At 39.6% G+C, this 16049-nt stretch overlaps 1 protein-coding gene across 7 annotated transcripts in view; it reads left to right on the top strand.

The window, feature by feature from the left end:
* woc (without children) overlaps window positions 1–16049 on the top strand; it is an 88422-nt gene that overhangs the window by 61822 nt on the left and 10551 nt on the right. For all 7 annotated transcript variants that reach the window (XM_067081067.1, XM_067081068.1, XM_067081065.1 and 4 more), the window contains 2 exons: window positions 363–579; window positions 14593–14718. In XM_067081067.1, the coding sequence (XP_066937168.1) occupies window positions 363–579; window positions 14593–14718 (343 nt within the window). The remainder of the gene's footprint in view (window positions 1–362; window positions 580–14592; window positions 14719–16049) is intronic.

The following is a 16049-nucleotide window of genomic DNA, read 5'->3' as shown; positions in this document are numbered from 1 at the left end:
TTTTGTGAACTAAATTAATCTTTAAACTTGAACATTATTATCTTACTGGTACAATTTTTATTAAAACAGAAAAGTTTAATCAGACCACTTACTCTCATTCTATATTCAAGAGGATCACCTTAGATTTACTTTCAATTGATGGGCAAAAATTTGATTAAGGAAGTTTGACACTGAAGTAGGAAGATTAACAGATTAACAGAACTGGGGGTCAAAGAGATGCTTCAAAGAACCTTAGTTCTTTCTATGTCAAAACAAGTAGTGCTCTCTCTCTCTCTCTCTCTCAGTACATTTTTAGTTTTATAGCCTATGAGACTGACAGTAGTTTGCATGCATAACTGTTGACTTTCTGTTTTATATTTCAGAAAATGTATGGTTTAACTGCCTGGAAAAGTTGGGTTACCAAAAAGAATGCCGAATTAGCTGGTGTGTCATCCTCTAGGTCCATGAAACTCATTTCGGAGGACTTGCTCACCATGAACTGTGATGAGTTAAATTATGCCCTTTGTCTTTTCTTGAAAGATTTGAGAAAACCTAATGGTGAGGCATATCAGCCAGATACAATTTTGTATTTACTGTTAGGTGAGTACTTGTTATTATTGTAACTATATTTCTTATCTATACGGGTACATATTTCTTGAAACAGCTAAATATTTGTACACCCACTCCTTGTTGACTATCTCATTTTGACGTTTAACATTCGTTATAATATTAAAGAATGTGCTTTCTGACTTCTGCACATTTATAATGCACTTCTGGCAGTAAAGAACACAGGTGCTGGTCCAAAATTACAAAAATTGTAAAAAGGTTTACAAATGCTTTTGTGGCCCTGTATTATACTGTACTGTAAACTATTTTGCAATTGTGTTTTGTTCACAGTAACCAATTTTACAAACTTACCATAACAAGAGTTGTGCAGGATTTTATTCATTGCACAAATAGTTTGTTATGTATTCATGTATTGAATATATTTTGTATAGGAATATTAGGTAATGTACATATTTGTTTCTTGCTGACTAAGAGTTGCAGTGCTATAGTTAAAAATTCACCAGTATGGGAAGCAAACATAATGCTCTTTTGTACTTGCAGACAACATACTTGTCCCATGAACACCTACTCACATCTTTGCAAATACTGTATATTTATTGGGCCAGTGAATTGAAGAAACTGATCCTCACTGACTAATTAACTGCCACTTCTTTATTAAGTAAGAATTTGATAGAACATTTATTTACAAACTGATGATGATGAAGGAACAAAACAACTGCATGGAGCCCCTCAGACAAAAAGGCTAGACTATCACGGATAAGATAAAGCCATAAAAGTTAGAGGCCTTTGAACACAAAAAGGTTACAGGATAAGGCTTGTATAGATACAAAAAATTATTGTAGTTAAGAATTCCTTTAGCTATAGCATATGGTACATAGAGCCACAAACTAAATGGTTTGTCACCGTCTTGTGTTATATTTCACTGTGGGGTTTGCTTTTTCAGTCTATGCCAGAAAGTTAGGGAGTGTGAGTAAATATAATAGAATTATTTTTGTTGCACATTCTGTATTTGTTCCCCTGCCAGGCATTAAAATATATTTTTTTCTGAAAACTATGCACATCATAGGGTTACATCTTTTAGTTAAATAACATAAAAATTTTATGTATGGATAGGGAATGGTGCGTAGTGCTATGCTGTGTTAGCCCAGGGTACCCCAAGTTAGTCCAAGTTAGCTTAGGCTTCATTGTTGTTGAATAATTGTAAAGTGATGATAGCTAAAAGGGTCTTTATAGTAGACTGTATGAAGTGCTATAAAAAAAGTGTCCATTTCATGAGGAATAAAATAAATCAAGTATCCAAGATAAAGTGAACTCTTTTGATGACTTGATTAGGCTTTGACTACGATAATTTGTTTCATAACTGATTTTTGGAACATAACAGTGCCGTTGAGTAATTAGTGGATATCTTTATTTTTTGTTTAGCATGCAGAATTCCATTCAGTGATGTCAGTATCATTCCTTTTCAGAAGATGATTATCATTGATGGTAGAATTTTTTTTTTTATAAAGCTAGAATATGTGATAATTACATGATTGCAGTGTATTTATTTTTTGTTTCTTGTAGTTGTTATAGAATCATTGTTGTGTCTGAAGTATTAAAATATTCGTAGACACAGATTATATTTTAGTGAAGGAAAGGAACTGGAATTATTTAAAGTCTCGTGGGCATTTGTCAGATATACCATAGGGAACTGAGATTTATTAGAAACAAAATTTATTTTTAAATTTTAACCATTTTGAACAGTTGCATTAGACATTTTTTGTAGACTGAAAGGTAGGTGATAAAGAAACTTACTGTATTTCTGGGTGTCTAAGACACTAACCTTTAAGATGCATACCCATTAGGAATGACAAAATTTTAAAGGAAGAAATAAAAATATGGTTGCAACTCACAAATTGATAGTTTTGTTTTGGATGGTGTGTTGTATACACTTTGCTGTTTCAGTACATTGAAGTACTGTATTGTGACTGTGGCTGGTACATCATAGTGAATATTGTATTTTTCCAACTCATTTTTTTTGGAATAAATTGTTTGATGTTTTTTCAAGTTCATTGATTTTGATGTCAAATAACCTTAACTGAAGTTGACATACCAATGAACTGAAAAACTTGAACAAATTACAAAGTAATGTATATGGTATAAATTCCCAGCCATGTTGTGTCAAATTTCCTTGGCCAGCAGTTTCTGACTGTGAGCAAAAGGATGGGCATACTGCTGGTTCAGTACTTGAAGATTTTGATAGTATTGGATGTAGGCTCATGCAGAATTTTCTTTAACCTCAGACTAAGGAAAAACTGTACACCACAATGGGAGATATTAGAAATACAGAATAACATTTTATTGCAGAGTTACACTTGGTTAAAACACATCACAAATCTGACATCCCAAATGGTACAAAATTGAAATATAATAAAGATTAAAATCTTTGCAATACAGCTATTACCAAATTCAAAAAACATTTTAATCTTGAAAACCTGAGACTATATTGCACATTACCATGTATAAAAAAGTAACTTACCAAGTAATTACATAGCTAAAGTTTCTAACTTGCGCGGCAGCTTAAATTCAAAATTCGCGGTAGCGCTTCAGTTCTTTAGTGTAGGTGACTAGACCCACCCACTAATGGGAATACCAGGAATGACTTAGCAGACAACCTCATTCTTTTTCTACCATACCCAATGTAAACACTGGGTGTTTGTACCAACTTTGTTCATTATTTGGCGGTTGTATAACTGGATTTTGGTGAAGTATTACCACTGATTTCGAGTAGCCTTCAAGCTTATAGCTTTCAGGATCAGTTTTTCATTGTTTTGTTATTATTAAGATCTGATTCAAGTTCATAATTTTTTTGCTACTGTAGCAAAGTTGCAATCAAGATTAAACATCTTTTCACACTTTTATCCTTTGCAGAGAACTGAAAAAGTTAAAGGGCAGGAATGTAGTAAGGAGAGATTTTGTGCTTAATGTTTGGTGGATGAGCCTTAGGAGAGAAGGCGTTCTCGAGAGCCGAGAATCATGCTCCGAGCTCCCAGCACCAGGTCCTGAGCTCCCAGGATCAGTTTTTCATTGTTTTGTTATTATTAAGATCTGATTCAAGTTCATAATTTTTTTGCTACTGTAGCAAAGTTGCAATCAAGATTAAACATCTTTTCACACTTTTATCCTTTGCAGAGAACTGAAAAAGTTAAAGGGCAGGAATGTAGTAAGGAGAGATTTTGTGCTTAATGTTTGGTGGATGAGCCTTAGGAGAGAAGGCGTTCTCGAGAGCCGAGAATCATGCTCCGAGCTCCCAGCACCAGGTCCTGAGCTCCCAGTTCACCTGGTGTCAGTTATAGAACACCCAGCATCCACTCTCATGTGCCCTGTACCAGCGCCCAAACGCCCAGGGCCAACTCTCCCCACATCCATTTTTCTCTCCTGCTACTAGCCCTCCTACTTTTTATCCACTTGCTCCCGTGCCTGGCTCCCTCGCTTCCTTCCTGCGCCATTGTCAATTGTGTCTAGGTTAACAGAAAATTAACCTTGTACCAGTGAATTGTTGTGCAGTGGAGGAGGTGATTATCCGGCCTGCATGTTCTCCTAGCCCTAAGTCACTGTCAGATTCCCCTAAACCTGAGAGGAGGCATACTGAAAGTCCAATGGAGGCTGGTGGGAAGTCCCCTGGGTAGTTGCCCCCTCGGTCAAATCTGTTTCACATTCCCAGGTATCGACAGACAGCCACTGAAAAGGTGTCTTAATGGATATGTAGTGGAGGAGGTGGCTGTTCGGCCCATCGGATCTCCTAGACTTACAGTCCCTGCCATACTCCCCTAAACATGGGAGGAGACATACTGGCAGTCCAAGGGAGTCCGAGGTGGTTTTACCCCGGGTAGTTGCCCTTCAGTCGAACCTGTAGTACATTTCCAGGTATTGGCAGACAGCCACTGGAAAGGCATCTTGACGTCTTCTGAGCGCCTAGAGCTGTTCTACTAGTGTCCAGCTCCATTCCTGTTCTCTCAGCGCCTATTCCTGAATGCCTGACACCAGTCCCCGGCCGCTTAGCACTCTCTTTAGTCCGGCGCCAACCTACTAGTGTCTGGCACCAGTTCCTCTGTAGTACTTGGCACTCATTTTTGCTAAGAACACACTGTTCTTTTTTCTGGAGTTAGTTATAAATGATTTGTTTAACCAGACCTCTGAACTCTTTTAGGGTGCGCCAGTCTGATTGAATGCCTGGCTCTGGCTTTCAGGTGGCCGGTGCCAGTCTCCGATCACCGGGTGCCAACTCTTCAGTATCAGACTCCTGCCTCTGAGCACCATACAGACCACTCACAAGCATTTTGGCTCTCTTCAGTATGTTCCACCTTCGCCTAGAGTTCAAGACAAACCGACGTTGCTCGCTTTTTAGTGACAATTAGTGTCTCGGAATCCTGTCCTTTGCAGACAGGGACTTTTGTGTCCCAAATTTATGAGCTTTTTGAAGAAAGCTCCCACCTCTGGCATTTTCTTCGTCCAACAAGAAGTCTCTCAGGGAGTTGGGAGTTTGACTTTTGTTGAAAAGGGAGCAAGACAAGTGTCTTTGGACTTTCCTCCCTCTGGTGCTTTGATGGAACTAGACCACCTTGTCGAAGATCTTGTCAAGATTTTTGAAGTAAAAGGTTTTTTCTTGACTGGCAGCAGGAGCATGGGCTAAGAAGACAGAGGACTCCCAAGTGTTTACCAAGAGACATCGCCTCGGATTGTCTCTAGTCCTGTTCTGTGAGGACAAGGTTGAGATTCTTTTTAGAGATTTCCACTCTTTTCTTTGGAATCTGAAGAAATATCCACTAATCACTGTATTTTCATATCATTTTCATGACTAAATGCACTTTTATGTTAAAACTGTTAAAATACTCAGGTATAAACATTTTTAGAGGATTTTTTGTGTTTGAACTATCAAAATAGGCAGTTCTAAGTGTTTTTAGTAGGGTTTTAAGCATTCGCAGATTTTAACTATTCGCAGGGGGCTGTGGTACGCATCCCTCTCGAATACGGGGTTTACTGTAGGCTCCTGCCGCTAAACATCTAGTGCCCGCTCACAAATTTTTTCTGTTCAGAGGATTGTGACTGACAGCAGAAGAATTCGTCACACCTGGTTTTGGACAAGGACACTGCTATCCTGTGCCCAGGCTTTTGTCTCTTATGGACTTTTCAAGCGTGTCAGATATCAGTTTCTGCTGTGGATGGTTCCACATATGTTTTTGGTCTGTACAAGGTGTAGTCAAGTCCACACAAGGCATTATTGAGTCCAAATAAGAAGTAGAGCCCACACGGATGTCCACGTGTCTGCACGGCTGTTAAGAGTCAGCAGGGTCGGCAACTAGTCCACACGGTCATTAGCGAGCATGCATGGCCCACAGCCCCCTTTTTACTCTTCGAATAGAGAATGAAGCTTAAGACAGAGATGGACCAGACAGTCCTGTTGTCCATTCTCCAGGGCGATTGGATGGAGACCTTGGATATGCAGGATACCTCCTCCCATGTCTACTCCTGGACTTCGGAGAGTGTCTCGGCTCCGTCTTACAAGACAGGATCTTCCAGTTTGGGGATCTAGGCTTCGGCCTCTATGGCACAAATCTTCTCTTACATTTGACTTCATTTTCTGGCCATGAACATCAGTTTTTCCTAGATGACTGATTTCTTCGATTCCCCTCAAAAGAAAAAATGCTCGAAGGTCTTGAACACAAGACCAACTGTGGCAGGGGAAACATAGCTAGGCGCTGTCGTTTTTTCCCAAAGCCCCGGATTTAAGTTGGACCTGAAGTGGTAGCTGTCCGAACTAATCTTCGGAAGGGAAGTAGACATAGACCTCTTGATCAAGGTTGGGGATCCCGCCCGGAAGAAAGGAGCCTTCACATCTATGTCAGAGAGCTTCTAAGGTATAGTGCTTCTCGACCCTAGTTCACTCATATACTGTGGTAATCCATTTAGACTAGACCAGACTCCCTCTCTCATTTTCTCTCCACCATGCAACAAGAGAAGTTCTACTGTGGACGGTAAAATCAAGTTTTTTAGTCTCTTGATTTTTATTCAGGCCAACTAATAAGTTCTAGTGGATGAACTGAGCCATCAGAAGCTTGTTCTTACCACTGTTTGGACCTTGAATCCCCTTGTCTGTCTGGGGCAGGCCGACTTTGGACCTGTTTGCCACTTTAAGGAATTTTTGTTTTCCTCTCCTTTGTTCTCCAGCCCAGACCCTCTAGCATGGGCAACAGTCTCAATGCTGCAAGTTCGGTCCAATTTGGACTCCTACGTCTTTCCACCCTTCAACATATTCAAGGAAGTGCTGAACAAGTTTCAGGCTTATCGCAACATGATGATTACCCTCACAGGCCCATTCTGACCCATGAAATAATGATTTCAACCTGGCATGGTTGTCGGTGGGCTCTCCAAGACTCCTTCCCCAATCCCTGTCTACTCAGTCAACCCCACTTCAAGAGATACCACCAAGGGTGGCTTGCTCTTGTCCGGACTGGCCTCAGACTGTCCGGAAGCTTGTCAGAACAAAGGGGTTTTTCAGATGTACTATAGGGACTATTGCAAATGCAGATGTCAATCTTCTAGCTCCATCTACCAGAATAAGTGAGCGATTTTCCATAGCTGGTGTCTCAGACTCTATGTCTGTCCTTTTGAGACATCTGTTACCTGAATTGTGGCTTTCCTGTTTTATCTGATGAGATCTAGAATCTCTCGTATTCCTTCATTAAGGGGTGTCGAGCTATGTTTAACTCAGTTTTTAAGCAACTTCATCAAGTCCTTTGACTAGTCCAAGCAAGGAAGGAAATCTGGTCTCCTGGAACCTGGATGTAGTGTTGAAATGACTGACAGGTCCCTCTTTTGATTTACTTCACTCCTCTTCTCGGAAAAGACCTTACCTGGAAGGCTATCTTCCTGGTGACCTTGGCTTCTGCTGAAACGTTTTAGTGAGAACCAAGCCATCGTTTTAGACTAGGTCTTCTTTACAAGGAGACACAGTTTGCTTGATTACCCTTTGATTTTAGTCAAGAACAAGGACCTATCCAAGATGTGGATCTGTTCTTTCTCCCTTAAGAACCTGATGGACATCCATGGTTCTGAGGAAGAATAAAGAGCCCTCTGTCCAGTTGCAGTTTTCAGGTATTGTCTGAGCAGGACCGGAAGAGCGGAGGGCCATCCATAGCCTATAGTGTTCTGGCAAGGACCCATTTCAACCTCTTGACTAAGAATGCATTGTCCTTCATTCTAAGTGGACTTTATTTCTGAGACCTCTCTTAGATTCAGGAGAGCATTTTGCCTACTTTAAGTGAAAGCTAAGGATGTCAGAGCAGCTTCTACCTCATTAGCATGCAAGCACAATATGCCCTTACTTTCATTCTGCAATTGGGTAATGTGAAGTGTAATCGATCTTTGCATCTCACTATTTTTAATGAAAGTTAAAAGTGTTAAAATTTTGCAGTACCATGCGACTGTTATTAGTAACTGGCGTGGTATTGCGGGAGGAAGCATAGGATTTTCTCCTACAATCTCTTCACCTTGTAGTAAGGTGTAGTTTTGAGGAGCTGGGGGTTTCAGTGTACCTGGAGCACCCACCACTCTCAGTGGATGGGTTGTGGTTTTATTTCAGTGTAGGGGACTGTATTGTCTGGTTGTTTTTTATACTGGTATATTGCTCCCAGGGCAAGGGCGCCAATTGATGCTTTGCTAGCCATTGGAATACTCCTTTGCTGCAAAGCTCCCACTTAAGTAGAGGCTCTCCATGGCTATACTGCCACGCCACTACAGTTTAAGATGAGCACCAACCAGAGGCATTACAGTATTCTCCTGCAGTAGCTCTCTTAACTGATAAGGAAACAACAAGCATTGTTTTCAGTACTAGCAACTTTTCTATTTCAGATTCATTACATGACTTAATGTTTTATAGAATATGTCCATGCATCTCGCCTCCTGTCAATGTGGAATTCAGGTATGTAAGTACTTGTTAAATTACTTATATAAAAATGCTATTTTTATAATAAAATTAAATTTTATATATACTTAACCAAGTAATTACAGAATCAGAGCCCACCCTCCTCCCCTCTGGTGGACATAAGACACAAACAGAATGAGGGTGTCTGCTACTTTCTGATGTAAAACAGAGTTTTTTAAAATCTTTGTGACTTGTATATAAAACTATCTGGTAATGTGGTGAAAATTTTACAATTGCATTTTTGTAAATCAGTACTGAAGAGTGGAAAGATCAGAAGTCAATTTGTCAGTGCAAGAGTGGCCAGTGTTTGATAGGTGTTATTACTGCTTTTGCAGAAATGTTGTTTCATCCAAAACCCATTACTTTTACTTGAGTCCATCACTGTATCTGCATGAATTCCAAGACATCATCTTGTCAAAACAAAGAAGACCTGCTAAATTGGTAGGTTAGCATTGCACATGTTTCCTCCTGGTCCCTGTAGCTAACCTGCTCATTTATTGTGTATTGCTTCTCTTTTGATTGGTTTGTAACTCGCTGACAGCTCTGGAGGTGCCAGTGCTCCTCCTGCTTCCAGCTCCTCCTCTTGCTCCTGATGCACTGTAGCTTTTAGTACAATTAGGATACATTGCATCAGTTCCCTTTATGTTCCAGACAAAAGGCATATGGTAATATTCAGCAAGCGGTATCTGGCAACTGTTGGCCAGGCATTGTGCAAGCGCATGATGTGCCGTGGTGAGAGACTAACCAAATCTGTTACTTGGTTACAGGTTGCCCTACATCAAGAGGCCGTCCCTGCACAAGGCTGGCTTGATCTAAAACAAACAAACGAGTCACTTGCTAATGGATATTATGTGGGCAATGAGTATCCTGGTAGCCGAGCTAAATAGCATCCTGGTAGCTGAGCTAAATAACATTCCATTGAAAGGAAATCAAAATTATCTTTTTTTGTTTCTTATTTCTTTTAAGAACTGTGGTTTTAAGTTTTTCTTCTGACTGCCTAGACAAATTTTTGGTCTGAAGAGGGTTTTATTTTAGCACTCAAAATCTTTGGGCATATGTGTTTTATGTAAGCAGCTTTAAAAAACTAAACTGTTATTACAGTTTGTTTATTTATCATAATCAAAATATAGAAGGATGCTGAATGTTAACTTATAAATGTTTATCTAGGCTTATTGTTCCTTTCATGATCTGTGAAATGCGAGTTATCATATGATATGCATTATGATTTTTGTTACATATTTGTGTTCTATTAGGTTTTCATAATTAATCATGTATTCTTTTACAGTAGTTTTGCAAATATATGATTGATCAGTACAGTACTGAATGTTATTCCAAGCCCCGTATGCTTGAGGACTAAATTATTCACTATTTGAGGTTATGCTCTTCATAGGGAGGTAAACAATGAAAACAGAAATAATTGTATTTCCATATATAATTAACATCAATAATGATGGGTAAATAATACTGATAGTGAATAAGAAGTCGAACTGAAACGCAACAGTAAAAAATTGTATGCAGCGGAAAAAAAATTACTAATAAAACCTCATAAATGCTTTTGAATATATTTAAAGAATAACATCATCAAAAGATAAGTCGATAGATCCTTTTGATCATAATTAAAGAACAGCAGTAAACTGTTTTTTCAATATATTGAACAAAAGCGGTTACTGTAGTCAGTTTCATTTTATGAATGCTGCTCACATCCTGATGTTTAGCTTAACCCCCAAAGAACCAATAACCCCATTCACATACCCTGTTACCATTCACCATAGGCTTATGTGACCCCCATTAAACTATTCATTTGTAAAAGCAGTATTCCCAATTTCTGTATCAGATATATCTGAATTATTGACATATGTAAGATTTAGAAGTTATCGTGCATTCAAACTGGTATACTGAATACTGTATTCAGCTTGCAGGCTAGCCAACTGAACCTCATCCATCAGTGCATTTCACCACCCTTCAGTGAAGTGAACTGTATTTGGTTTAAGAGAGGAAGTTATAAAGTATAGTATTTTCTATATCTTATTTGCTAACTTGAAATAACATTCTTTCTTTTAACAGAAAGGTCTTTAAACAGATGATAATCTGATAATATTAGATATACAGAACTCTGCCCACTTAGGTTTATGTGTGTAAAATATCCTTTCAACAGAAATCTTATGCAGATGATACTCTGATAACATAGTTGGTAAGACTGTTCTTATCTAAACAAAATGAAATATAATGATTTGGACAAACTACTTAAAAACCTTCATAAACAAGGAATTTTCTTGGTTTTATTTTTTACTTTTAGTTGATCCTTAGTTTCATATTATAGAAAATTCTCAAACTAATTAAAATATGGAAAAAAATAGGATCCAAACATTAATTAAAGTGATGCAGTATTATGTATCGTGAATGTACCACTCCTGTGGCAGTTTTGCTGTCAGCTATTTTCTCCTTGACTTCGTATTATCCTGATTCTGACACCAGAGATTTACTTAGTTTTGTTGGTATATCTTGTTCATTTGAATCCTTATGGCACAATGCTTGCCAGGATGATTTTGGCTCCTGCTTGGTTTTCTTCTTTGTCAAGTGATACTTGGTGTCTTTCTTCTTGAAGACCACAACTGTCTTTCAAGAAGCAGTAAACATCAACACTCTCCTTGCTTGTGATTGTGGCAGATCCACTTACCACAGACAAGAAGCCACCTATCTACTCTGCCCAGAAGTCCAGCGATTCTGTCTCACCCACCAAAAGAGCAGGTGTTGTTATTGGGTTGTCAGCTCATTCTTTGGGATGACAGCTCACAGACTGTCAGTGACCTTGCTAAGGCAAAGCATATTATGTCTTCTTTAGGACAGTCTTGAGCTGCCATGCAGTTTCCTTCAAAGTCCTCTCAGTGTGTCTGAAGGGGACTACTGTGATGGCTTTGAAGGTAGATACCCCTTTGACATTTGGATTGTGGTTGTGTTAAGACCAGGCTTTTCCAAATCCTAAGTAGGATCCCAGCTGTCTTCATCCTCATACAAAGGGCCCGGAGTCTTCCCAGTGAAGACTCCAGGCAGTGAAGGGGGAATAAGAAGGGATATAGATGTAAGTCTAGCATACCTCCTCTCCTATTTCTGCTAGTAGGGGAATGCCTGTCTTACCACTGGGCAATATGGCAGTGTGGGATCATCTAAAGCTCTCACCTATTCAGCAGAGGTGACAGTGCTTGAGGGGGATGTACTGAAGTCATTGACGACTGCTCTCCAAGCTTTTACAGTCAGTTATTCTTGTGGAAAAGCTACTCAGGAACTGGAGATTGTTTATAGATCTCTCTCCTCTAACATGTTTGTCCTTCAGACTTGGTGTAGGCTGGAACCCCATGGTTCATGTTGGATTCCATCAGGGAGCAGAAATTTTTTTTTGTGAACCTGAAGATGCATATTTTCAGGTGCTCATTCATCAGGAGGCAGTTAGTCACTTCGATCAAGGCCCTGCACAGGCAGTCCCCACTTGCCGGTGGCATCGGTTAATGGCGTTTCGGTGTTATGGTGCTTGGCTAGCTATGTCATTAACCGGAATTTCATCACTGATCTCCAGTTAACAGCGCCATCAAGTGGGATATTTAAATTAAAGTCTCCGTTAACATGTTTGTTATTATTGCTGATTTTTGTTCATGGTGCTTGGAAACCCTGCTGTTAACCAGGGACTGCCTGTATTTCAAGGTTTTGACTGCCCCACAAGTTAGTGCAAGTATTCACACTAGTGTCTGGTTGGTCCCATTCACATGGGGTACATCTGCATAAATGTCAGTTATTGGTTGATTCTAGCAGCAACCAAGTAGTTCCAGGATCAGGACCATCTCCTCTCACTTGTTATAATCTGGGAATTGTGATTTGTGATTGTCTGGAAGAAGTCAGGTCTTCATTCCAAGCAGCAGACAAAGTGCTTGTGTATGCTGATCAGTTCTGCAGACTCTCAGCTCAGCAGGTTTTAGTGCAAGTTTGTCGCCTCCACTCATCCTTGCAAAAGCTTGTCCCCTCAAATGACTCCACGAGCTGTCACTCCTTAGCCCCTCAGTTAGGAGGTGAAGATTGATCTTGCATGGTGGTTGGACAATAGGAACCTCCTTGTTGGTTTCTTTAAGGAATTTTGAGGTCATCACGTTGCAAGTCATTGGGTGAGGGAGTGGATCCTCTACCCTAGGCAAGAACCCTTGACGTAAGGGGTATTATTACCGAAGTATTGCAGGCAGGTGTCTGACAGCACTAGGCCACTTGGGTACTTTTATCTTTGGACTTGTGCTAGTGACTCAACATATGTAGCTGCCTGAGTGATGTTAGACAGAGAGGCATCTGTAAAAGTTTGTGGTTGGCATCAGGTTGGAATGGACGGAAAAGTATTGGTTTTCTTTTCCTCTCTTCTGTCAACACCTGAAAGCCAAGTATGTAATGATCTGATGATCTGGGGAGATGTAGGTTAGCTATAGAATGGGCTCTTCTGTCTGCTGATATCGGTTGGTAGATGTGACTCCCGCCTCCTTTCGTAATGGAGGATGGGGTTGGAGCTCAATTATTTTGGGGTCTGTTTTTCATAATAGCCACCTACTGAGCTGGTTGCCATGTTTCAACCTAACAGGAGCCCCAGTTTCTTTTAAAATATTTTTAAAGTGCAGTTTTTGCAAAACCAAACTCTGGCACAGGGCCCTGTCAGCCTCTTCATGAGATTTACAAGGATTTACGAGAGGTTGCAGGAGTCACCCTGTCCCCGTGCTCAAATCTGACTCAAAAGCTGGCAATCCCAGATGGTAATAACAGCCTCCAGTCGTGTTCATGGTCAATACTTCCCACTTATAGGAATATTTTGTACAGTATTTGTTTAGGAACAAATTGCAGTAGATCAAAATGAATTTAGTTTTTCCCAAGTGCACAGACTTGAAGTTTTTTTTTTTATAATCTGTCCATAACAATCCCTGCTTCTGTTACTTGTTGCAGAATGAAAGAGAGCACAGTAACAATCAGGTAAATGGATGATACCCCTACCCCCTTGCCTACCTACCATTAATTACTACCTTGTTGGCATGCTTCAACAACTGGACTAGCTTGTGCCAAAACTTATATCCACATGAGACTGAAAAATTGAAAGTCTATGAAAAGTACAATGTCTAAAAAAATTCCATTGTCATCTATCTTTTTTTTCCCTTTCTAAAATACACCCATTACTTTTCTTCAAGGACCTTCATCTTGACACTTTAGCTCTGTTACACATTGTTCAGACTACACAGTAAGTGAGTTTATACTGGGACCGGAAGGAACCATATATACATGCACCAACCTACCAGGAGTAGATCTTTCTTCCTATGGGATAGAGTACCAGGGAATTTCTGCAGACACATAAATAGGCTAAAATAAGAGTACAGCAATTGGTTTGTATTAAGTGAACAAATTTATATTTAGAAATTGTTCTGAAATTTCAAGAATATTATATTCTTTAACTCTAAGTCTGGGCTAAATGTATATTAAGCACACCAAAGTACCGGGCTAAATTTAAGGATAACCAATTTTAAAAAATATTCAATGGAAAGAGGAAGATATGTATATGCACATGGTATAAGAAAAAAAACTGTAAAAAAAATTTCTGCACCTTCCTGGGGAAGTTGAAAGTGAATACTTCCAACCCTGTGCAGGGCCTCTTTTCCAAAAGACATTCATAAAAATATACTAATTTTATAAATATTTTTTCTAATATTTTTTTTATTTTGTCAAATTATAATTACAGCTCACACAATATCATAACAGATAGGAATTAAATCAGTCACATAATCCGAGTATATTTATTGTAAAATATTTATGACTCATCCTTGGATGGGAAGTTGGGACAACATTGCCCTTTACCACCTCAAGCAAGATTAAATCTCTCCAAGTTCACTCAGACTTTGGTACTGATATCTGAAGAGTTGCCAAAAGTGATTTATGGCACATGGAACATTTTTCCCGCAAAATTCATTCAAACTGTATGGTGTGAAATTTAGAACATATAATATTATATGTTACCTATCCATATCCACAAGGGGTTAAGCCAGAAGTTACTAATTGTGGTTTTGTAATTGCAGGTATTCAACAACATTTATTTGAAAGTGCAAGAACTGATTGTATATTTATGGATTTTGGATTTGAGAAGTTTACCAACAGCCTAGATGAAATTACAAGAACATTTTGGGTTGCTCCAACCTTACCTGGTGAGTTGTTTATAAGATAGATTTCTTTTAGTAGTAGACCTTCCAGTCAGGTATGCTATCATTATTTGTATTAAGTGTTTAGATTAATATATTTCCAGGTGATTTTACCATCTCAGGCAATTACATCATTTTCAGTGTACATTATTTGGGAATTTGTTCATACATGGAACAAACCTAGGTCTTAACATTAGGATAAATCTTCTGGTGCCAGCTGAAACCTGTAAAAAAAAAAAAAAAAAAAACAATATCATTGTATATGCAAGGAATCATCTGTTATGAATGACGTGAGTGACACCACTGACCCAAGCTTGATCTCACGATGCCTCAGTTATTCTTTTACTGCCTTTGAGCGAGGATGTCTTGTTCTTTCTCTCCTAATGAGTCTTCTTTGCCCATGTTTTTCTCTTCTATGTTTTAGTGTACAGGTTTGTGTGTTTGTGAGAGAGTGTTGTGGCTATCATGGAATCCCAAAACCCTTTTGCAAGCTCCAGTTTTGGCTCCTGCAAGACTCGGAGGAAATGTCCTGGTATAGGAGGTTATCTGTGTTCGCGTTTCTTAGCCCCCATTAGTACCGATCCTCATTCAACTTGCAGTAGGTGCAGAGCAAATGTATGTAGTGAAGTTAATCCTTGTTCAGAATGTAATTCTTGATCTCCTGAGCAATGGAAGAGGTTTGCCGAGATGGGGCAGGATAAGAGGAAGTTGAAGGTGTCATCTTTGGCTGGTACCCCTTCTGCCACATTGATGGGCCAAACTCCTCTTGAGTCTGCCTCTTTGTTGGCTAGATGTCTTCCAATTGCTTCATCTTCAGTTGATGGTTTTTCCCCTTCCTTTTCTCCCATTGATATGTCTTTGGAAGTTTTGGGGGAGGGAGGGAAGCATTGCCACCTTTATCCTTTGTTCCAGTTTTGGAAGTGCAGATGTCGAGTGTTTGGGCATCGTTAGACCTCTCAGGTGTATGAACTGTACGTGGTCTTTTGTCCTACTTCATGTCTTACTGCATCCAGGTTTCGCCCCATGTTTTGCGACATCTAGCGGGACTCCTATGGTACCAACCTCGCATCATTGCGGGTCAACTCTTGTCCTCCCTGCAGGGTTACCAACAGCTTCCTCACATGACTTGTCTGCCCTAGTGACGTCACAACAGGGACCCCCCACCCATGACGTCATTGGCTGTTCCGGCTGTGGATTCTCTCATTCAAGCATTGTTGGAGACACTTGACTCTGTCATTGAAGAGAAGTGCAGTCGCGCTCGTAAGAAGAAGAGACGTTGTTCTCCTTCTTCTTCTTCTTCATCATCATCATCGTTGCTGTTGTTGTTGTCTGCTTCT

The sequence above is a fragment of the Macrobrachium rosenbergii genome, chromosome 36 (assembly GCF_040412425.1).
Source record: "Macrobrachium rosenbergii isolate ZJJX-2024 chromosome 36, ASM4041242v1, whole genome shotgun sequence".
Classification (NCBI taxonomy): Eukaryota; Metazoa; Arthropoda; class Malacostraca; order Decapoda; family Palaemonidae; genus Macrobrachium; species Macrobrachium rosenbergii.
Note: the sequence above shows the minus strand (reverse complement) of the source record. Positions and strands in the feature narration are given on the sequence as shown.